Consider the following 23793-nt stretch of genomic DNA (forward strand, 5'->3'; position numbering starts at 1 on the left):
TGCCGTGATAATATTTTTTACTTCTCTTGTCACCATCTACCTCTGCGCCAAATTTCATGATTCTACGATCAGATTTTTTTTGGGTCTTTTCCTATCTCTCAATGCATTTTTGGTACATTTGGGGGCGCTGATGCACCAATTTTTTTAATTTTAGAAAAGGGAAATAGCCAGAATGTAGAGAGGCACGATTTTTAGAGGTGTGCAAATTTTTGTGACTTTTCGTCAATGTTCACTGGGTGAAAAATAGGGGGGTTGGTCCCGAGAAGAAAGAAAGAAAGAAGAAAGAAGGAAGAAGAAGAAGAAGAAGAAGAAGAAGAAGAAGAAGAAGAAGAAGAAGAAGAAGAAGAAGAAGAAGAAGAAGAAGAAGAAGAAGAAGAAGAAGAAGAAGAAGAAGAAGAAGAAGAAGAAGAAGAAGAAGAAGAAGAAGAAGAAGAAGAAGAAGAAGAAGAAGAAGAAGAAGAAGAAGAAGAAGAAGAAGAAGAAGAAGAAGAAGAAGAAGAAGAAGAAGAAGAAGAAGAAGAAGAAGACACAAAGTGGGCTCCGCCCACTTTGTGTTTTTGGCCCTCTATACAGTAATAATGTTCAATTTTTGCATTACATGCTTATATGCACGGAACATGCAAGAGATGGGGAACGTATTCGTGAGCTACTTAGCGCAAATGAGTGCTTTATATGGGGATGACGACCGCGAATGTAAAGTGCTCGTTTAGTGCGTACTTTTGCACGGGCTTCGCCCGTTTACAACGGTAATGTTCCATTTTCCTACTACTAATTAGTATGCACGGGGCGTGCGTGAGTGAAGGAGTGCGTTAGTGAGTGTTTGGAAGTGGGCGAGCGCTTCGCGCTCGATTTCGTGCGCACTACGTGCGCACTTTCGCAGCCGTGCTTTGCACGGCCTTACGAGATTAATAGGCCTCTCGCCAGTTTGTGGCGCTCGGACCTGATAACATCTAAGAACGTGTTATCTTCCCATTGAATTAAATACTTCTCTTAGAATGCAAACTTTTGAAAAGGCGCTGGAAAAAGGATGAGGAAGAGGAGGATCTGAGGTTTTTGACCTCTCACAAATCCTTTGGTCCTTGCGTTAGTCAGGTATGACTAAACCTAAGTAAAAGTACTGCAATACATCAAAGTCAAACCCATACATATTGGGCTTCAGCTCTTTACTCCCCCTGCTGGTGAACACTGCATTCTGGACTCAAATGACTCAAATCCTTTCAGTTAGTTTGTCATTCTAATGAACAATGTGGCGCCCCATGATGTATACAGGCAATAAACGTGAGTGCTAAGCAGACAATAGAGTATGAAAGGATTTCTAATCTACTTTACAGTGGCATGATGGGAGAATCGTGTAAAGGGAACAATTGAATCTTGAAAGACAACCTTCTTTTGTCTCAGTCATCATAACAATACAACACAAAATCACATTCACTTAAGAATATTTAGTCATCAATTACATGTACTATATATACTATACTGTCGTGGGAATATGGCCTGTCTGGCACCTCAAGAACTGAGCTAAGCCTGGTGATAAATGGAAGAGTGTGAGAATGAATTTACCTCACAAGTGATTCAGAAAGTATACATTACCTTTTCTCAGAAGTATATGCTGCTGCGGCTGAGAGAGCACTTCTGTCAGGAGGAGATAGTATTGTGTTCAGAGATGCTGAACAGCTCTGGAATTAACCTGAGTTAACATGACTTGAATTTAAAGTATGTTTTGACTAGTATTATGTTTACTTGAGTCTAATTGATTTGTTGCTTTTCATTTTTATGTTATGCAGTGAAGTAAAAAATGTGCATAAAAATATATGCACAAATATAATTTATACGTGAATATGACACCACTAGCACTTAATAAGAAAGTTCAAAGTTGACTTTTAAGAGCTTTTAACCATGTTATAATTGTTTTCTCTTTTCATTTAATCACTCCAATCCTAATCTCCTGCATTCAAGTTCTATTGCTCTGAAATGTTTCCCTTATTTTAACTCTGTTTTTATGTTTTATGTTTTTATGGTTTTAATTATTATGAGCACTGGTAGAGCAATTGTTCATGTGTTTGTTTTTAATGGTTTGTTTTTAATGGTTTTAAATGGTTTGGAAATGTAGTGTATGTAATAGTTTATTCAACATGCTGTATAAATAAAATGTATTGGATTAAATCAATATTGTAAGTTGGATGTAATGTAATGTGTTTAAAATAATGATCCACCGGCATCTTAGATTATTTTAGCAGATAAAAGCTAAAATAATCTAGAATTGCATAATTCTTGGTCACAACATTAGACCATGTCTTATATGGCAGGTGTGTGTGGCTCCTATACCAAGGTTTATTGTCACGGTTAGCCATGTCTTAATGATCCCTGCTGCAGGGTCTTAATTCAAAAGGTCATTGAATAATGTCATCTGCGTATGTCTGATCATCTGGTGAATATGGAAAATATAGGTGCTTTTATGGTTTATTTTACGATTACAGTAAAGATAAATGAACTATTCAAGCCCAGATATCTCGTAACAAGATGTGGTTCTATTTTTACACTCTTTACATTTCCGCACGATTATCTTCTCTGTGAATGAATGAATGAATATATATGTGCTGACTCTCTGAATGCAAATGATTTAAAGGGCCCACGAAAAAGACTGTGGAGCTAAGGCTTTTGAAATCTCACACGACTTAGCGCTGCAAGCTCTGAGGCGGTTATTTACAACCATAGCCTGCATACACTGCACAAAAACACCGGAGTTCTTTTAGGAGAAAAGAAAATATTGAAATAAACTCAGATGACAGAACCATTTTAAGAGTTGTATAGAAGGAAACCTGGAAATCTCTGAATAGAAAAATATTGGATGTAATGTTGTGCTGGGGGTTCAGGCTTTACTGGCAGAGAACAAAAGGTTGAGTCACATGGAGGGAATGGATAATCGCGGGGTAAAAACTGTGCTTACGACCTGGAAAGAGAAAAAGAAAAAAAAATCAAGACTAAACAAAGACAATCTTGAGCTGTTACTCCCATCAGCACCGACCTGAGATTTAAGGTCTGAATAACAAAAGGTCTTTTTTTTTCTAACCAGATTGTAAACAATTTTTTTCAATACTTTAAAAGAATCCTTTGACTTAGAGTAACAGGTACTTACAAATAAGGAGTTATTACAACAAGGAAATTAATCAAAGCAACCCCCCAGCCCATTGAAATTGTTATTATGGCATTTAGATCAAAACTCTCAAAACGATATACGGACTTTAACAATACTTAACTGCTATTGAACATAAGTGAGATAAAAGGACATTCGTTTTGACAGAGGAAGAATGAGAGAGTATACATAAATGCTCATTATTCATAAGGAAATACTTGTTGTTGGAGATAATGGGACTGTCCAGCTGCTCAGAAATATAGGACTGAGATTAAAAAAAGGCTGTAGAACTATGTATCTGGGCCTCAAAACTCCTGCCATGGACACCATACATGGAAACAATACTCTTGGCAGCAGGAAAAAAGGCCTTCTCAAAAAAAAATATTACACAAACTGAACTGATAATTCGACCAAAATAATATAGGACTTTTGCAAAATGGAACAAATGACATTCAGACTTAAATTGACATGTTGACATTCACTCCGGACATTTTTAGGACTAGGCAATATGTCAAATGGATATTCAGAATGCGCTCTCTGTGTGTCTTTTTTTCTGTTTTCTGTTCTGTTTAAAAAAATGATTTAAAAAAACAAGGACTTATTTAACTAGACAATATGTTACACAATTCATGCTGTGAACTCTTTTGTCGCGCTGTCATTGTCTGTGTCGTTCTCTCTCCGTGCCATGTTCTCTGTTTTATTGTTGATATTGAAAACAACTGAATTAAACATTTAAAAAAGGGACAAGAACGTGGTTTGTTGGGGTCAATTCTCAGGTGACTTTCGTGTCAATTTGTGTAAAAAACAGTCTTTTGTCTCATTTTGAAACCTCACCAAAGCTTTTAGGGAGCATTAGTATTCAGAGTATGTGTGTTGGTGTGTGTATGTGTGTAGGTGTGTGTGTGTGTGTGTGTGTAGGTGTGTGTGTATATGCTCTGATCAGCTGATTAGTTCCTCCTCTCCAGAGACGTACGCTCCTCTTGTGATCACACGCCCAATACAACTCCCTCCATGTTCCATCAATACAACACAGATGCAGAGTGACGGACACACTGGGGCGAAGACTGCAGCTCCCATAAACCACTCATGTCATGTCAGGACTGTCTGGAGAATAAACAGGTTTTGTGTGCGTCCAGGCCCAAGGCTTTACTTGTATAGTTGTATAGACCGTACATTAAGTGTGACAAGAGAAGCAACAGCTCACAGGTGATGCTTTATTGTTTTACGCCCGATTTTTTGCAAAGTTAATGGAGATTCATGACCATTTAAGAATCATGTCAGGACAGGTTTTGAGATGTAAAATGATCCTAGCATTCATTGAAAAATAGTAGTTACCTTTACATGGCCAGTGACAATCAGATAACTACAGTATATAATCAGATAACACAATAATTAGATTGTTTTTTTGGTGTGGCTGAACATGCCCAAGAGAAATCTGATAGTAACAAACACACATGTCAGTTAAATAGTGGGTTGGATGGACTGTTGTTTTTTCAAATGTCCACTTTCGTTTTTGTCTTTGTCAAGTTTAAAGTGCATACGACAGGTAAAGTTACACATTTCACTAAAATAAAGTCAACATGATTTTATTTAAGACTTATTTCTACTAAACATTTTGCCTATTTTTCCATAGTTTGACAATTTTGGTGAAGTTAATTATGTTTGTTCATGGCTGGACATGAGCAGCAGGTGTGGCATAGGTAGAGGTCATTTCACAATTGTTACCTAGCAACCATACAGTAAACAAGGGCCAAAATCCATTTCAATTACACAATAGTTACAATTTGCCAATACCTGATGACTGAAAATTGTGTCAGTTGTATGTCAAATGTATTTTGGATGGAATGTCACTTTTTGATGACATCACAGGGATTCGATGATTTTCATTTTTAATTTGTTTTTATTATTTTTCTTCACAAACTTTCACTTGATGGACATTTACCATAGGTTCTATTATTATTATCATAAAGTACTCATTAGAAAAGCCACTTTAACCTCTTTTGCATAATTTCCCTTGCTTAACACCAGCCCAGGTATGAACAATCAGAAAGAAATCAGATTACTCACATCAGATGTAATTGTTTGCATGACATAATAATCAATAATCTAATAACTCCAGAAATCAGATAATGATCAGATTTCTGGTTTGTCCGTAAACATAACCGCTCTTTCATAAAGGTTCTGTCCTCCCCGAGCTCACTAACAGCACACATCCATCCATCCATCCATTTTCTACCGCTTGTTCCCTTTCGGGGTCGCGGGTGACTGGAGCCTATCCCAGTGACTTCTATAGGGAATCATTTACCTTTGCCATATTACGTACTAAAACAATCAAATCATATTACATAATGTCTTCAGGTAAATATAGCTGCACTCCTAGATGACTTTCTGTAACTGCAGTGACCAAAGCTGAGCAGAATTTTACTTTGAAAAAGAAAATGCTATTATGTTATAATGTATTTTCAAATGTTGAAGTTAGTTGGTATAATGTTGGCATTATGTAAGCTATTTCTGTCCTTCGCTCTGTGTGTTATAAAAATATAAAAGACGAAGCAAAAAGGTCTTGTATTATTGCCGTCCTTCACAAGGTCAGCAGACAGCGGAGCACCAGCGCCCCCTACTTTAATGAGTGAGCAGTGCAGACAGCAGGGGACCTTTGAATCCTCCTCTTGCATCTCCTGAGGTTGACTTCAAAACAGACTTCTCTTTATGAATTATTTTGCCGTCCAAATCACATTTTCACACTTTGACACTCAAAGAAAATACCTCTTCAACGTCAGGACGTCTGAAATCAAATGGATTCAAATGGATTAACTGGAAATGATACGTCCACAGTTGCCAGGGTAATAGTACAGTCTGTTGACATGGAAATTAACATGTTCTCAAAGTGCTTCAGCCTCCATTAGCTTGTACTTTGTAAGGCATCGGTCCTGGCCAAAGCTCAATAATAACATGTTTTGTCCTTCTGGCTTACTAAAAATATAAAATAATTGCAGGCAAATATGAGGCTGTGTAAAGATGCAGATCATATTTATGTGTGCAAAGAGTGTTTTCACCCCATTCATTCATCAAACGTAGTAAAGTGTATTACTGTAGCTTTTAAAGGGGGCATATTGTGGATTTTGGCCCATAGCTTTATCAGACAGGACAGTGTTAGTGTGTAATGGGGATGAGAGAGAAGGGAGGACATGCAGCATAATGTCAAAACCGGGATTTGAACTCACAACGCTTCACCAGTCGACCACCCGCTAAATCAACTTTAATGACATTTTAACCTTTTTTACCATCCTCATCATTAGTACAGTCAAATTTGTATTAGATTCCTGCACGTCTGATGTAATCCTGTATTGTCAAGCGCTGTTTTCACCTGCCTCCTATCCCCGCCCACTTCCCTGTACTTAGTCGTGATTAATTGAAGGATGAAGACTCCGAGTGATACATGTAAAGTTCTAAAATGTCACATAACCACTAAAATAAAAACCATATCATTTTAATTCCTCTGATGTTACAGTGAGACGTCACTATGAAGAGGCGGGGCTTATCAGTTCTGCAGTTTTGAACAGGAAGTCAATGGATCTGTTTCTATTACTAAGCTGTTTTAGATCAATAATGCAGTTTACAATGAACAAAATATAAAATGATATTTTTTGTTATTGTTCAATACTAAATACTTAAAGGAATAATAGAGGATTTTTTTGCCAATTTCATAACTCAAACGACTATTATTCCCTTTTTTAGAAACACATACACCCCATCCTGCTGTGAGGCCGCCACAGCGCAACAGCCTGCTACACGTGCGTTTGTTTATAAGCGTGACGGATCGCATCGCATCTCTCGTCTCCGCAGATTTCCGTCTCTTCTGAGCAGCTCGAACTGTCTTTCTCTGTCATCCCTTGGCCATTTTTGTACTGTACAGGAAGGAACTCGCTAAACACACACTGGCATATCAACCACGCATGCGCAGCCAGGGAAACGTGCTGCTCTCCTGGGAACGAGGCTGCAGGTGTGCAGCAGGACGCAGGGAATGATTGACATGTGGGAGAACTCCTCGGCTGTCCACGCCACGAGGAAATGAGACTCAGATTTGGCGCCAAAAGCATAATGTCTCTATATAAGAAAAAAGCATAATATGTCTCTTTTAATGAATGTCTGAAACGGTTTGTACAGCTTTCTGAAACCTGAGACTGGTTTGGAAAGGAAACCTATGGGACACAAACTTGATTAATCTGTTCTGAATGTAGCAAGTTAATTAATAATAGTAATTATGTAAATGCATAAGTAAATATTTAATGTCTGCACAAATCATTGATAAATTTAGTCTATTTTGATGAAAAGAGAAAGAACCCAATTCAATGAGGTTTGGGTTGGCAGTGGTGCAGTAGTTAAGCATGTGTCACCCACCATCTTGTATGATTGATTGTGGTGGTCAGGGGCAGTGGCCATAGAAGGCCAGCTGCAGGAAAGACAAGAATCATACTATGAATAAATAATACACTCAATTTTGCATGTATTTGTAAGCAGTAGGCTATTCTAATCATTCTTTTAATTATCAAGCAGCTGACAAACAAGTCCAGTAAATCTGAGGCCACAACCACATTATCAAACATTGTACACAGTATTTATTAGATTGCAGGTTGTGAAGTGTTAGGACTCTTTCATTTGAAACCAGTGCTCTTTTAACAGATCAAACATTTATTTTTTCTTAGCAAGAAACCGAGGGCGGCTGGAGTTACTTTATTCCTTTCAGGTGTCCGGAATGATTACTTTGTAACATGTCACACATATAAAGGTATATTAAGATAAGATAAAGAACAGAGACATGATTTTAAAACTTTCCTTTGAAATGTTCGGCCCATGATGGAGAAGAATAGACAATGAGTGTTTTGGGTTTAAAGTGCTTCATGTTTTCACACTGGGGCAGATGTCATTTCCGCAGGACAATGACACATGTGCAGGATGATAGTTTAAGTTAGCTTTAGTCGCAGTAGATACTGTTATAGGCCTGTGTGCTCTGTCTGTTCACTATGTGAGACCATAGACCTGCTCTCCTCAGGCCCGACAGTGTCCAGGCCAGTGGGCAGGTCCAGGATCCCAGGGACGCAGCGGTGGCTCTTGTAGGTGCCCAGGTGCCTGAAGCTGCGCCCACACTGCTGGCAGCAGTAGGGCGTGGCCCCGCTGTGGATCCTCTGGTGTGTGTACAAGTTTCCCAGCTCTTTGAAGCGGCGTCCACACTGTGGACAGGCGTACGGGCTTTCTCCTGTGTGCACACGCTGGTGCCTCTTCAGCCCTGACAGCACAGAGAAGCCTTTCCCACACTGGGGGCAGGGGAAGGGGCTCTCGTTGCCACTGTGCACCAGCCTGTGGCTCTTTAGACGAGCCGCGTGTCTGAAGCGCTCGCCACACTCCGGACACACAAAGGGCTTCTCTCCAGTGTGGATGCGCTGGTGCTGCCGCAGGTTCCCCAGGTAGTTAAAGCAGCGTCCACACTCTCCACACTGGTACCCACCCTCGATCCTGACCTCCTTCTTAACTCCAAAGCACCGGCGCTGAGGCTTAGCGGTCTCTTCTTCAGAGCAGGTCTCACTTTGGACCCTAGGCCCCTGGTTCAGATCTGTGCCATTGTCTCCGATCCCAGGGCCTGCTGCTGTGGACTGCAGTGCCTCAAGAGCCTGAGCCTCCACTGAGTCTGGGTGGATGAGTTTAATGTGCTCCTCAAGGAACGCAGGTCCAGGACAAAAGGTTCCACAGAGAGAGCAGATGAAGGAGTGTGTGGGGAAGCCTCGCACTGCAAACACAACACACAAGAACATACACGTTTATACCATGCAGAGCAACGTGTATAAAGCACAAGGATCAGTAATAATACCGGAGTCCTGTCTGCTCATGCTGCTCTGCACAGGACCCCCGGGTGCGCCTGGAGAACTGGGATGCTCCATGGAGTACTCTGGTTGCTGATCGTTCAACAGTGCGTCCTGGGCCAGACTGTCACCGTCCCTCTCACTCCCCTCTGCAGCGTGTTCATCCTCACACTCGGGCTCCTTCAGAACTGCACACAAAATGGTCAGAGGGCATGTTACACCCGAGTGACAGGTGACAGTGTGTTCAGGACAGTCCTGTGAGGGGGGGGGGGGCTTTACCTTTGAGGTCATTGGAGTAGTCTACTGGTGCCATCCACTCGTAATCGTACATGCGTTTACTCCCGGAGGGCAGCATGCTGAACAGGTCCTCTGCGGTGGACTCGGACTCGTCCTGACCCGAGTCTGTGCTCGCGAGCCCAGGGTCAGACCACATACTGAGGGGCGGCTCAGACTCGCCTCTGGACTGACTTTGCTCCGTCTCCACGTCTCCAGATCCTCGGGAGTTCTTGTCCTTCATCAGATAGTCACATATGGCATCTATGTTCTCCTTCTTGACCCCGGGGAGCACCTTCACTCGCTTCGCGTCGGTGCCGTTGTTGTTCTTTGCGCCCGGATCCTGTTTTTTAGGATCCGCGGACGGTTCCGCTGAAGACCCGGCGCCGCCCCCGGGCACCGCGTCCCTCTGCCCCGGCCCCAGTCTCGCCTTTAACGCCTCGATCTCCTCGCTTTTCTCCCGCAGCTCCATCTTCAGGACGCGGATTCGGATCGTGACCATGTGTCGGATCTCGGAGAGCGCCGTGTCCAGGACCATGGTGATGTTTCGGCCGAGGTGCTCCGTGATGTCGCTGACCGAGCACAGCAGCTGCTCGTCGGGCTCCTCCTCCTCAGCGCGGACCACAGACCCGGGAGGCTCCATGGGCTCCGAACACAAACTACTGTCAACTAAGCTCAGGTTTCTTTTGCGAATCATGGACTCTTTCCGCACCAGAACTGTGTTTTGTGCAGACTTTGGTGAGCTCGCTACACAACAGGCTAATCATTAAAGGGAGACACTTTCACCGGATGTGCTTGTCGGACTTTTTCAAAGTAAGACAGTCGCGCTAACATTAGAATGTAACAAACCCGATTCAAATGCCAGAAAACTTTTATTGTGAAATAAATATGAAGCTGAGACGGGAACAAGTACTTGACGTGGCAATGCGTCGTTGTCACCACTAGAGTACAGCAACGAGTCAAACAGAACAACAACAACAACAACGAGTTTCTCATGTATTTATTTATTTATTTTTATAGGGACTGTGCATATAATGGACACATTAAATTACAGAATTTTAAAAAACTGATTAAGGCCAATATGCTCACAACAAGGCTGGTAATGCAGAAGACAAATATAAAGCAATACAAGAAAAACAACACAGAACAATAAAACGCTATTACAAGTGTTCACAGACGTCATTCGTCCTTCTTCCAGAGTTGAATGAATGACTTAATTCTACTAAGTTGTACATTTTCACTACTAATTATACAGTAGGGTACAATTTAAACCAAGTAATATGGTTCAGTAACATATTTTCTTTGATTATTATGCCTTTAATATGCGTCAGATAAAATCACAACATTATTATTAACATACGAGTTGTATGTATCAGACTGTATTATGACTAAAGGTTGTGTTTAGTTTTCTTGTCTATACATGGTAAAGAGATCAATTAATTCCTGCCACAAAAATCAAACGTATTTGTAGAGGAAGTATAGACAGACATTTGCCACAGTTTCCTTGCACTTTGATCTTTATGTTGTCTGCTTTGGTGTGTCTTTTCTGAAAGCCTTTCTTTAGAGTTGGTGCTGCTGACTGAGGAACAGAGGGAGGACAGGAAATGCTGAGTGGGTTCCTGGGATTCTGGGACTTTTACTGTCACCAAAACAAAACCCCAGCCTTTTTCTGAACAAATCTGACTATACATTATCTAAAAACAACTCACCATCCCAGGGACAACTATGTGCTCTGTTAACAAGGGGCTTATGAATAATATGTGTCCATTGATTGTAACATATTTGAATTTAACTTAATTGTTTGCTGAAGAATCTCATTGTGCTTCAGTATGGTCATTAAATCTGTTAATAGACAATGCAAATGTTGAAATGAAATACAGATATACAGAATAGATTATCTACAAGTAATATTATGAACAGACTAATCATTTAATAGCATGAAGGACTTTAGTGGCCCCAAAACAGGCCGTTAGTAGTTTATTGTAGTGTATTATAATATATAATTAAGTTTTTATGATTATGTGAATGGGAACACGAGTTTATTTTGTATTTTAAATATTGCCTACATAATGTATTAGTACCTTTCTAGGTATAATTAGTTGGGTTTGTTTTCGGTAAAGTTTGGGTCAGACGTGGTAATAGCAAAATAAATCCTTTTGAGAACTCCATTTGTGCCACGCCCCCTTTTAGTCGATTAATCAGAAGGTAGGGCATTTAATCGCACAATAATCTCTCTAGTCGACTACAGGCCTAAAGTGAATGTACAGTAAATCTACAGACGTGTCTCTGTCTTTCATGTCAGACAGGTGTGTTCTAAAGTGAGCAGAGAAAAGCTTTATCTCTGTTGAACCAGTGCGACTTGTGCTGAGGTCAAACTGGTGTTTACAGAGCGCGACACGCGCCTCACGTGCTGGAGTTTGACCCTCTGGACAGAGGAGTGACCGAGCCGGGACATGTAGTGGTGCTGCTCTCTCCCCACAAACCTCACCTCTGAGCCGGGACATGTCCGCGGCATCGCGCCGGGGCGCGGGCAGCAGCCGCAGCCGAAGGACGAGCTCTGGAGACGGGCAGCAGCAGCGCGAGCGGCCGCGCACAGGCTCCAGGAGCGGGACCATGGGTGCGTATTTCAATACTTCAATACTTCAGTACTTCAATACTGCAGTACTACAGTACTACACAGTAGTATAAAAGCACTGAAGCACTTACAGCAGTACCTCAGTGCTTTTTTAGTTTTTGCTTTGGCTACTATGCAGTTATGAATTGTTAGACTTTATATTTAGATATGTCTAATAACAATGTTGGAAAGAATATGCTACTTTAAAATGTGTTAAGTTACAGAATACTGAATACCCGAATCAAAATGTATTTTGTAGTGTATTCCATTGGTACAATCCGAGTAAATACTAAAAGTTTTTCACATTGAGGTGCACGTTGTTTGCTGTTCAGTTTCTTGTAAATGCATTTATGTATCACACAAACACCACAAGAGCAGTGTCATTTGAAGCCTAAATTATATGATGAAATACTGTCATGTATTTCTTTCATTCAGGCGAGAAACCGTTGTATGAATATCACCAGGAATAACACTATTGGAATACAGTTGTTCAAAAATATATATATATATATTTTCAGTGTATGGATGTATGTATTCAGTCACTTCACAACACTGTCTAATCCTAGGCTACTACTACCACTACAACTACTACTACTACTACTACCACTACTACTACTACTACTACTGCTACTGCTACTACTACCACTGCTAATACTACTACTACTACTAATATTGATATTACCACTACTACTACTACTACTACTACTACTACTACCACTACTACTACTACCACTACTACTACTAGCACTACTACTGCTACTACTACTACTACTACTAATACTACTAATACTACTACTACTACTACTACTACTAATACTGATACTACCACTACTACTACTACTACTAGTGATCTGTCCTTTTCCTCTGTATCTACTGCGTTGTATCAATGAAATCTCCCCATGTGTGGACAATAAAGGATTATCTTATCTTATCTTATCTTACTACTACTACTACTACTACTACTATAACTGCTAAAACTATAACTGCTACTACTACTAGTGGGACTTTAGTGTGCAGAAGTGTAGAATGGATCAACTTGTTTCACAAAGAGCATGTTCAGTTATAAAGTTTTATAAAGAACTGGTTCTCCTCCTGTCGCCCTTCGAGGCAACTGCTGTTCGGGCGTTACAAAACAAATTGAATTGAATAAACATTACAACACAGTAATATCAGTTTGTACATACTACAGTACACATGAAGGTTAAGGCTGTGCAAACATTGGCAGTCTATATTTCTTTTCACCACTGCCATGCTGTTACGATACATCCACTTAATAACATAGGCTAGGTTTCATTCTTCTATTTTCAAATATGTCATTCTGTTATTTTACAGTGCGTGGCCTTTCCAGAGATGTTCCCAGTCTAAAGAGAGCTCTGTCTGTGTATGAGGACAGCACCCCAGCAGGTACATGCTCTATCCCGGCTTTCTTGTTCTTGTACATCTTGCTGCCGTGTCACATAGAGGTATAAAATCATCAGATCAGCTATAATAAGCTTCAGAGAATGTCACTACTCGTAAATGTCACCTGAGGGTCATGTGAGAGACGTGACTTTACTCCCTGAACTTGTGAGTTTCTCCAAAAGTCATTTATTAATCTGTGTCATATTATCAAAGCTACTCACCAGATCATTTTGAGTCGACATGTGACGACGATGTGGGTGTTTTTACTGCAGACAACAGGCTGTACAAAGTGCCATGTATTTGTCTGTGGACCAGAGTGTGCAGCTTATCCATCCTGTTATGGGCCCCGCTCACCCAAAACATACCTGAAAAGGATCAAAAAGAATTGTGCAGTAGAGGTTTTGTTAATAGTTGTTAATGATTGTTGGATGTTAAGGGTGGCGTTGGTGGCATAGCGTCTTTACCTTTACTTTGTTATGCTTCCCGTGTGAAATGCTTCAAACTTGTCAACAGATGTTATTTTTTGCTGTGGCTGAAACTAGAGTTTGTGCAGCAGCATAAAACTACAGTGCATTGTGGTCCACTGGTCGTCATGTGTGGTTATGTATGTGGCCAGCTCTGCCGCTGCTGCTGGACATGGTCAGGGGTCCAGAGCGTCTTCCTGCAGAAGAGGAGCTACAGGAAATGCTGCGAGGGAAACTACGCGTGCTGCAGGCCGACAGTGAGGAGGTCACAGCTCTGTTCATGGTGTGCTCTATATAGAGATCTAATCCATCTACTATATATACTGTATCTATGCCATATAGTGTACATGTGGTGGACATCAGGGTCTCACCCACATGTGTGTCTGCAGGAGCTGTCGGCCCATCTGCTCTCCATCAGCCCAGAAGACAAGGTTATTTTTGTAACCTTTAAAACATTTGAGGAAATATGGAAATTCAACACGTATTACACCATAGGTATGTTCACCCAAAGTATGTAAGCGAAGCAGAAGTGTGGTCTTTGGGAACTGTAACACAATCGTTTACTCTTGTGTTACAGTTCCTTATAGCATATATACGTATATGATCGAGGTTATGTGGCACTACACACACAAAAACCAATGTCCTGTCTCTTAATCATGACCTAAACTTACAGTATTATTCCATCAAAATTCTCTCTGACCTCAGGTTTCTTGGGTCATTGTCTGGAAAATGTGTTGTTTGACCCAAAGCTTTGGCTGCAGTCTGTGGAGGAGGATGTGTCTGCAGAGATTTCATTTCAACAAGACACTTTAAACCTGATTTTCAAAGGCATCCTTATGCAGGAGGGTATGTAGCTTTATGTATGTGTCACAGCAATCAGAACAAATGCAACTATCTCATTTAGGTCAGAACATAATGCATGTTTTTCCTTTTTCTTCAGGTTCTTTTTTTGCTAGTTGCAGTGCTAACCAGATGTTTGACAGTTCCATGTCTGGAGGAGACTTGTACCTGGAGCAGGGGGATATAGCCCAGTTCGAGCCTCCCTTCCTGGGCGCAGGGTGGAGTGTGCGCTGCCTGGCTGATGGAGCTCGAGGCACTGCCCCCAAACCCTCTCTAGAACCTGTCCCGGCCTTCCACCAGTGGGTATCTCTTTACACTAACATTCCTCGCCCCTACAAACCCTTTTAGACCATTGAGGATTGGGGCGTGGTAACAAATAAAATATGGCCTTTGTTTTAGATGGTTTTTGAAATCCTGTCCAGAAAGCATTTTAGTTGGCGATGGGAAACCCCTCTGCATCTTCCCTTTGCAGTTTGGTGAGTTCAGGAAAAGCAATATCTTTAATCATTTCCAAAACACAGACAAAAATAACAAAATTAAGAAAAATAACTTGACTGTTCATGTGTTTCTTTAGCCCGTGGGTCGTGTTTGGCCACAGAGGAATATGACGCAGACGGAGCAGGTGAGCTGAGCATCACGCCTAATGATCACATCGTCATCGTGGGACTCTTGGTGTCCTGTTTTGACTGGTTTGTTGGGAGGAAGGAGAGAACCGGAGAAGTGGGTCTAGTCAAGACCAACCTAGTCAAACCTGAGGATGCCTACAAGTAAGTGCATCAGCCCAGCTTTACATTTACCATGCCAATACATTTGAAACTTGTACTGTTTGCTGTGCAGCTCAGAGGACGTCTTTCTATATGGAGAAGACCAGATGTTTTTCAGGCTACAAGAGGACAAAGTCATAGAAGAAACATTGGACTTATTGAAGAAAAAACAGAATCTTAGCCTTTCTTATAAACTCGGTATGAAACTTGACTTTTATTCTTGCACATTACCAGCTCAGAGTTTGGTTGCATGGTGCCCAACTAATCCCCTCATATTATTATAACATAGAACATTCTAGTGTCTAATTCTTTTGATGCACTGAACATTAAAAACTGGCACGCTACTCGAATGACTGGTGCATTGAAAACAACATTGTTATGGGAATTTCTTTAGTCATACTACATACTATATCAGATCAAGAACATACTGTGTAAAAGGATGTTAATATACACATGTGTTCTGATATCCTCAAGCAGATACGATGCCCAGTCAAGACCAGAGAAAGAAAAGTGAGTATTTTCAAATATTTTTGACATAATCAAGTGTACGTGCTTGTGTGTCATTTATTCTCTTTTTAAAGGCAGCTTTATGAAGACAGAGAATGCGGAGCATGAAGAATTAAAGATGCATATCCAAAGACAGCTGACAGTCCCTCTGACGTCTGAAGAACCCCACAGTCCGACTGATCCTGCCTCCATTTCTCCCTCAAAGACCCCAAATGCATCTTGCCCACGTTTCTTTGTTCCTCATATAGTAGAAGGCAAGAACCACACAGAAGACCTCATGCCACTGTTTACGTTTCTAGAGAACCAAAACTACAATGAGGACTATGGCGTTCTTTATGGCCTCACTCCGGACCAACTGTGTTCCAGCACTTTCACCGGTCACGCCGATGAAGCCCAACTGACATCCTTTTTGAGCGTCGCTCGAGAAACCGCCAGAAAGAAGCGCCTTTTTTGGTCACAAACCCGGATTTGTTTCCTTTTAGGCAAACTTTGCATTGGTCGCTCCAAATTTAGCCAGGCCCGGGTTTACTTTGAAGAGGCCCTGAGCGTCCCTCGAGAGGGATTCACAGATTTCAGACTGTTAACCAACATTTACTACAACCTCGCCAGAATCTATCTTCTACAGAAAAACACAGACAGCTTTTTCCTGATGACGGAAAGGCTTGTTGCCTTGTTAATGGCTTTTTCATTTTGTCTGGATATCGTAGAGGAAGACTCTATTTTGAAACACATTTTGAAAAAAGCCATTCTGTCAAATAACAAACAAGCGGAGGCGCGAGCTAGCTATCTGTTAGCTAAACATTATTGGATGCGTATGGAAAAAGATGACGTCATTCCTTATATTGAAAGACTGCTTGTCCTTTTTTGTGAGGATACGCCAACTTGCAGCATCTCTCCAAGTTGTGGTTATTTGACATTAGGAGGACTATACAATGAACTTGACCTAGCGAACCTTAGCGCTTGTTCGTTCCGGAGAACCTCCCTCGACCCTTCAACAACCATTACAAACAGCCTAAGCTGCATCGTACAACTTGGAAATAATTTGGCAGCACAACAGGAACCTTCTTTCCCCTGTCGACTTGCTCCTTACCTACACAACGTTTTATCCCTGCCCGAGCTCCAGGAAACACAAAATGTCCGCCACCACATGTTGAGTCACCACCTGACCGTTTGCCTGAGCGAGATGTTCAGCAAGCATCAGATGTTGGAGCAAGCCGTTCAGTACATGCACGAACTTCTAGAAGCCAGTCCCTCAGCACGTTCAGTCCCCGCCTCACAAGTGAACAGCGCCCTCATCTGGCTCGCGTGGCTTCATATCGAACAATGTCAGCCCGATGTCGCTTTGGATATCCTGGAATTAATTCTGGCGAGCATTCCAGAGCACTGCACGTCTCCGCAAGAAGGCAAGTGGATTGTTGTGACCAAAATGACTCTGTATTTGTACTTTACACATAACTGCACATTGAGACTTAGCAAGAGCTTACAGGAGATAGTGTGCTAAATCAACTTTAATGCGCTTTTAACATTGTTAGAAAAGTGTTTCACATCATTGGTTCACTCAAAGTAGTATTTTGATTGATTCCTGTATGTTTGAGTTAGTGTTCAGAAAATGTCTGTTTTCACCAACCCCCTATCCCCGCCCACATCCCTGAACGCAGTGTGATTATTTGTAAGACAATGAGTAACAAGTGTTGGTTATTACATATTGCCTCCTTTAAAAAATCTAAATATATAAATGTAAATCCACAGCTTTGAACAGGACTCAATGAACCTGTTTCTCTTACTAAGCAATTTTGCTGTGTACAATGAACAAAATGTAAAAAGATGATCTACTTATGTTATAATTCAATACTAAGTACCATAGAAAAAGCACCATATGTCTCCTTTAATGCGTAGGCTTGTTGTTGACGTCTCTATAACTGTTTTTCCAGGTGAAGTTCTAAACCTGTGCGGCGTGGCCCTGTGTTCCATGGGTGACCTCCGGAGGGCAGTAGAGCACTACCAGGCTGCTATAGACATCTCCCAGGAATATGAAGACCTTCCTAACTGGGCTGTGGCTCAAGCTAACCTAGGTGACATAATAATGCTTCATCCATCATTTATCTTGTGTAACTTCTGGCTTTACCTCACCCTCACATTCTTGAGAGGAGTCATTTTGAAACAAGGACTAGAACAGGACCAAACCAAACTATATCAAGATTCAAATGGGCTCGATTTAGGACCAAGTTTAATTCATTCCTAACAGCAAAACAAGAATGTTCAATTACTTAATCAGTCCATTTTCGTCAATGTCTGTCAAATATCTATTTTTTTTAATTGAGAATGAAGGTAATTTTCTTCCACTTTATGAATGTCCATTATTATTTGTGTCATTCATTTTTTTCATAATGGCCTTTTACTCTGCAACCAGGAGACGTATGGTCCACAAATGTCCCAGCGACATAGTTCTAAAGTGAAGTGAATGTCAATGCTGTTGGACAGAACCAAAACACATAATAATGATGGGCTCTGGCAACCATAGTATCTCCAGCTACAAGTTCTACTTTGTGAATAGTGAGCACTTTGTCATTATGTTGTGAAATACTGGGATACATTTTTCCATCAGATCTTTTACATTCATAATAGATGTCTTCAATAAGATATGTGCCCAATAGATCAGTTCAGTATCACACTGAGGAACATTCCAGGTGAAGCAGTTACATCTCCATGGAGACAAACAGCACCCTCCACAAGAAAAGTTGCAAAGTACACCTTAATTAAAGATGGGAAAAAATCATTCTGAAAAAGACTGAAGTAAAAGGTAAAAGTCATTTGAGCAGTTGTTCTTGTGTGTCAGGACTGCTGTGTCTGAAGGCTGGAGCCACAGCTTTAGCCCAGACTCACCTGACGGAGGCGGTGCAGATCTTCTCTGAGCTGGACACAAAGGGACATGAAGAGAGCTTCATCACAGTTCTGCTGGAGCTGGGGAAGCTCTATGTGAAGCAAGGGCAGGTGCATTATGGGAAAGGATGCTATGAGTGGGCCCTGCTTCTATCGATCAGTGCTAACCTTTTAGACTGTGAGTACATTAGTTATGTTTGGTTTGAGAGAAAGAAATGTTACTGAAATGTACTAGGATACAAATCTTAACAGTACAGTATTACAGTAGTATTTACCTACAGAATACTGTTGCTAAAATGAAGCTTTTTGTATTGTATTATGATTATTGTTCTCATTTAAAGTATCGTCTTTTCCGGACTATAAGTCGCACCAGCCAAAAAATGCATAATAGAGAAGAAAAAAACATATATAAGTCGCACTGGAGTATGAAATGCGGTTGCAAGTGTGAAAATAACAAATAATATCACATATAAGTCGCTCCGGAGTATAAGTATAATTATAAGTATAAGACGCACCCGGGCCAAAACTATGAAAAAAGGTGCGACTTTCATTTTTTTAATTTATTTTTTTACTTTTTACTTTTGCACATTTCACCACATTTCTGATGGATTTTCTGAATATCGTCATCGGTATAATGCAAAACAAAAGAAAAGTCACGTGTACTTTTGATGCTGATTCTCAAATATAGCCAATATTGCCCCATCCTTGGTAACACATGATAAAACATGTCTGATTTCAGGTGAGCTTGGTGCCGCCTCTCAGCTGTGTCGCCTGTACAGTTCAGAGAGTCCCGACCAGGCCCAGTGCATCCTCTACAGCCTGCACCGCCTCCAGCTGCTGCAGAGGACCGGAGACAGAGCCCTGACCGCCCTCGCTCTGGAGACGCTCAGCCGGCTCTACCTCAGCCTCGGCACCCACAAGTACGCGCAAACTCCAACTAAACTCTACATCTGTATTGTGTTCTGATTTGTTTGATCCTCCAGAGCGTACACTGCAGCGCTGGACTACACCAAGAGCAGCCTGGGCATGTTCATTGACATGGGCCTGAAGGAGAAGGAGGCGTATGGGTGGCTCCAAGCTGGGAAGATCTACCACCTGCTGGGCCAGACTGAACTGGTGGACCTCTACATACAGGTCGGATCTGATCCCAGAGACCAATGAGAGTGTAGTTAGTGAGCAAATCTGTAACTTTCTTTGTGAACGGCAGGCAGCCCAAGAAGTTGCTCTGAGCACCGGAGACACCAAGTCCATCCTCTGTCTCCTTGAAGCTGCTGGAGACATTTTCTTCAACAGTGAGCAGGACCGGGACAAGGCTATCACTTTCTATCGCGTAATCACTGTTTTATATGCTTTTCATTCAACTATTCTTAAGTGATTTAGGGATCAAAATGTATTTGTTTGCTTCACAGGACCGTGCACTGCCCATTGCGGCAAAGACCAACAGCGTCCGCACCAGGCTGAGGTTGTGTAACAAACTGACAGAGCTGATGCTAACGCTAAAGATGTTTGGCGACGCTGTGGAGTATGCTCAAACTGCACTGGATATTAGCCTCACACTAAGTAAGTGCAAGTCACTGATTACAAGTGTGTTACTGTACATTTTTGGCTTACTTTTTGAGTCGATTTTTAAACTTATACTTGTAATTACATTTGTAACTCTGTATCAGTTTTTTCACCTAGAACAACACTGCTGCTTGGATTAGTCAGAGCTCAGAGAATATGCAAAGTGTGGTTTAAAAATATTTCATTAAGTTTAAACTATTATGGGGGTTTTTCAAATTTTGTATACAATATTGATGCAAAATACTACTAAAATTGCATTCAAAAGTAACTAGATTTATTCAAGTGATTCTGACTCATTTATTCATTTGCACTAAATTATTTCACTTTTTTTTTAACAGATTTCTCATTTTATTATGGATTAATTGAAAATTCAACTTTAAAAACAATATGAATGAAGGCAAGACAGTTTTTTTTTTTTTAATGAGGCAAAATGAATTAAATAAATTGGTATATTATACATTATTGACTTTATTAACCACCTTTTGTCACCTAAGCCTTGGTATTTCATGCAGCGTAAACTAAAACAAAAAGACCAGAAGAGTGTCAACTAAAAACATACTCAAATTTAAAAAAAAAGTATCAGGAAACAACATTATAATGGGATTTGAAAGCTTAAAGAACATAATTTCATCATAATTTAACATTATTTACAGTATATAACATTTCTATGTGTTCAAATACAATAATAGTGTTGTGTTTTGTGTTGAGGCGAGCATCTGAACGTGCGCGTGGCCTATCATCGCCTGGCTGCTCTGTACCACTGTCTGCAGCAGTTTGAGCTGGCTGAACACTTCTACCTGAAGACCCTGGCCCTGTGCCCCAGCCCCCTGCAGTTTGACGAGGAGACGCTCTACTACGTCCGCGTCTACCAGACACTCGGGGACATTATATTCTACGATGTTAAGGTCAGGCCCTTTTTTATAGGTGTGTAATCAGAGCGTGGTGGTATAAATACTTCTCCTCTGGTCCATATTTATACTTATTTCTACTAAGGAGTGACTCAAACGGACATGAGGGTCATTAATTAATAGTCTATAACTGTAATGCTTGGAGCTCGATGGGTAGAAACATCTGGGGGAGATGGAAAAGCTGAGGTGGCTGATAATTCTGCTGCTGTAGGATGGGAAAGAGTTGTGGGAGGTTTTCTGAATGGTGTTTAATATGCTTGGCTGTGATTGGTTGACATTTACAGAACGAGGCAGGAAATACACGGTAAATGTATTTTCTAGGGATTGTTAAGTGTGACATCACGGGTCCAAATGTTGAATAGAATAGAAACTGCTTGAAATTAAATACATTTCATTAAATCATTAAAATATGTTTTAGCAGTTTTTAGGCCCAGAATTTTATGGAATTTTAAAATATTATCATAACCACGGACATCAGTGATTATTTGTGCAGTTTTTCATTTCAAAATAGCTTTATTCAAAACCCAGCAGTAGTTTGAATCACTAAAATGCCAGTGAATGAATGATTTTCCCATTTAAAAATATATATATATATTTTGGTGATACATTTTGTCCAGTGCCCCAGTCTGCGTGTGTCATCCCAGATTGTCTCTTTGAGCAGACTAAAGAGTAAAACAATTAAATAGAAGCCTTAAAAATATAGCTGTATATTTACACAATCATGCAACAAATTATATTATAATCCCAGTTAAATACATTATGTTATTATTACTACTAAAATTAACATTTAATTTGGAATTTTTACTTCAACTTTTTCACTTCAGCTGAATTTTTAAATCTTAAGTTAAGATAAGATAATCCTTTATTGTCCACACATGGGGAAATTTCATTGTTGCAACGCAGGTAGACACAGAGGGAAAGGACAGATAACTATAACAATAGAAGAACTCTTAAACAAAAACTCTTATAAACAAAAACTCCTATAAACAAAACCTCTCATTTCCTAATAAGGAATGGAGGAGAAAAATAAATAAAGATAAAAATAAAATTAAAATTAAAATAAATTAAAAACAGCTAGCGTAAGACAAGATAATACTAATAATAATGGTAAAATAAACACTCTATTTTCATCAGTTATATGCACATGAATGTGACACTATTGCATGTGAGTACGACAGTTAATGTATTAGTAAATATTGGTCACAGCAGGCCGCTACTTATCGGGCCATCCCTACACTAAAATGTAATAGTTCACGCTGTATTACTGAGAGTACAATGCAACATATAGACTTTCTCCTTAGGACCCATTTGATGCTGCGGGTTATTACCACGTGGCTCTGGCGGCGGCTCTGGACCTGGGCAATAAGAAGTCCCAGCTGCAGCTCTGCACGCGGCTGGCCACCATCTACCACAACTTCCTGATGGACCGAGAGCAGTCGCTGCTCTTCTACCAGAGAGCCAGAGCGCTGGCTGCAGAGCTGAACATCAAGAGAGTCAACATCTCTCCTGAGCAGCCGCACAGCTCCACCTCCATGTACAAAACCACAAGCAAATCAAACTGACTTGGAAGACCACTGACTGCAGAGAACAGTTATGACGAGTTCAGTCCTGGCAGATATGATTTGTGTAGAACAAAGATTAGCTGAATGACTGATATATGAATGACTCTCCGTGATTTATCTGAATATATTATAGACATGTGATATATTTTAGATTTTAATAATAATTGGTGAAGATAATCTACACTGACACAAGATATGATTGTATTTTTTTTTTTGGCACAATATAAACTGTAATAAAATATAATTGACTATCGTTTAAGCGAGTGTTTTCAACCTTTTTTGAGTTGTGGAAGACTTTTACTATTTTACTTTTACTAAGATGCCACAGAACACCATCCAGTAAAATATTATGAAATTACTCTATAGAGGCGCAGTTTAAGATCGGACCTGTCTGTCTGGCTGTGGTCGTATCCGTGGAAATAATTTAATCATTAATTACAAGTAGTAATATTAAAACAAATGGGAAAGACAGGGTAATCTTGTTATAACATGTGCATCCCATTGAAGAACCTCAAAATCACACGTCTGGAGGGAATTTAGTTGTTGGGAAAATGTGGTGTGTTTTTCACAACACCATGTCATTATTCACAGGGAAATACAGACTGTTGGAGAAACTGTGGCGGCAAAGAGGCAAACCACTATCACATGTTTTGGGACTGTCTTGTTCGAAAATATTGGACTGTAATGAATAATGCACTGCAGACCATTTTAGACATTACCATCTCTCTGACCTTTAGAACTATGTATTTGGGCCTCAAAACTCCTGCCATGGACTCAATGAATGGATACCTTTGGAACATACTTTTGGCAGCTGGGAAAAAGGCAATGGCAATGAAGATTTCTATTTCTATTATTATTACTATTATTTTGTGTTTGATGTTTTGTTTCTTGTTCTTGTCATTTACAGACAAAATGAGTGTATAAAATGTCTGTTTAACTGTGCTAAGTATTTTTCAATGATGGTCCAGAACCTTGCTCAGGGCATTCTACAGTAGAAAATCTTCAATATTGAGTAAATGCATGAAT

At 40.5% G+C, this 23793-nt stretch overlaps 2 protein-coding genes across 2 annotated transcripts; one reads left to right on the plus strand and one right to left on the minus strand.

The window, feature by feature from the left end:
* Positions 1–7735: 7735 nt before the first annotated feature.
* On the minus strand, positions 7736–10069 carry znf16l (zinc finger protein 16 like). The gene is made up of 3 exons (XM_072459067.1): positions 9271–10069; positions 9000–9179; positions 7736–8918 (listed from the first exon to the last, which is right to left on the minus strand). The coding sequence occupies exons 1-3, from the start codon at positions 9959–9961 to the stop codon at positions 8128–8130; spliced, it is 1662 nt and encodes a 553-aa protein (XP_072315168.1). The 5' UTR covers positions 9962–10069; the 3' UTR covers positions 7736–8127.
* A 1668-nt stretch (positions 10070–11737) lies between these two features.
* On the plus strand, positions 11738–22860 carry LOC140371715 (SH3 domain and tetratricopeptide repeat-containing protein 1). Its single transcript, XM_072458905.1, has 19 exons — positions 11738–11881; positions 13211–13282; positions 13896–14026; positions 14133–14238; positions 14449–14589; positions 14684–14882; positions 14983–15059; positions 15158–15350; positions 15421–15545; positions 15825–15857; positions 15929–17257; positions 17786–17926; positions 18691–18912; positions 19474–19654; positions 19718–19868; positions 19942–20064; positions 20144–20294; positions 21006–21202; positions 22507–22860. Exons 1-19 carry the CDS (start codon positions 11767–11769, stop codon positions 22765–22767), a joined length of 3948 nt encoding a protein of 1315 aa, XP_072315006.1. The 5' UTR covers positions 11738–11766; the 3' UTR covers positions 22768–22860.
* Positions 22861–23793: the final 933 nt, after the last annotated feature.

The sequence above is a fragment of the Eucyclogobius newberryi genome, unplaced genomic scaffold (genome assembly GCF_026437365.1).
Source record: "Eucyclogobius newberryi isolate DKJ021-1_F unplaced genomic scaffold, fEucNew1.0.hap1 SCAF_22, whole genome shotgun sequence".
Lineage (NCBI taxonomy): Eukaryota > Metazoa > Chordata > Actinopteri > Gobiiformes > Gobiidae > Eucyclogobius > Eucyclogobius newberryi.

What these genes read in the sequence shown, in the direction of transcription:
- znf16l (XM_072459067.1), bottom strand. Translation starts at nt 9,961, where the DNA reads ATGATTCGCAAAAGAAACCTGAGCTTAGTTGACAGTAGTTTGTGTTCG. An exon ending in CTACTCCAATGACCTCAAAG is followed by an intron (nt 9,180 to 9,270) that starts GTAAAGCCCCCC and finishes TTTTGTGTGCAG; the next exon opens with TTCTGAAGGAGCCCGAGTGT. An exon ending in CATGAGCAGACAGGACTCCG is followed by an intron (nt 8,919 to 8,999) that starts GTATTATTACTG and finishes TTGTGTTTGCAG; the next exon opens with TGCGAGGCTTCCCCACACAC.
- LOC140371715 (XM_072458905.1), top strand. Translation starts at nt 11,767, where the DNA reads ATGTCCGCGGCATCGCGCCGGGGCGCGGGCAGCAGCCGCAGCCGAAGG. An exon ending in CCTGTCCCGGCCTTCCACCA is followed by an intron (nt 14,883 to 14,982) that starts GTGGGTATCTCT and finishes CCTTTGTTTTAG; the next exon opens with ATGGTTTTTGAAATCCTGTC. An exon ending in AAACCTGAGGATGCCTACAA is followed by an intron (nt 15,351 to 15,420) that starts GTAAGTGCATCA and finishes TTTGCTGTGCAG; the next exon opens with CTCAGAGGACGTCTTTCTAT.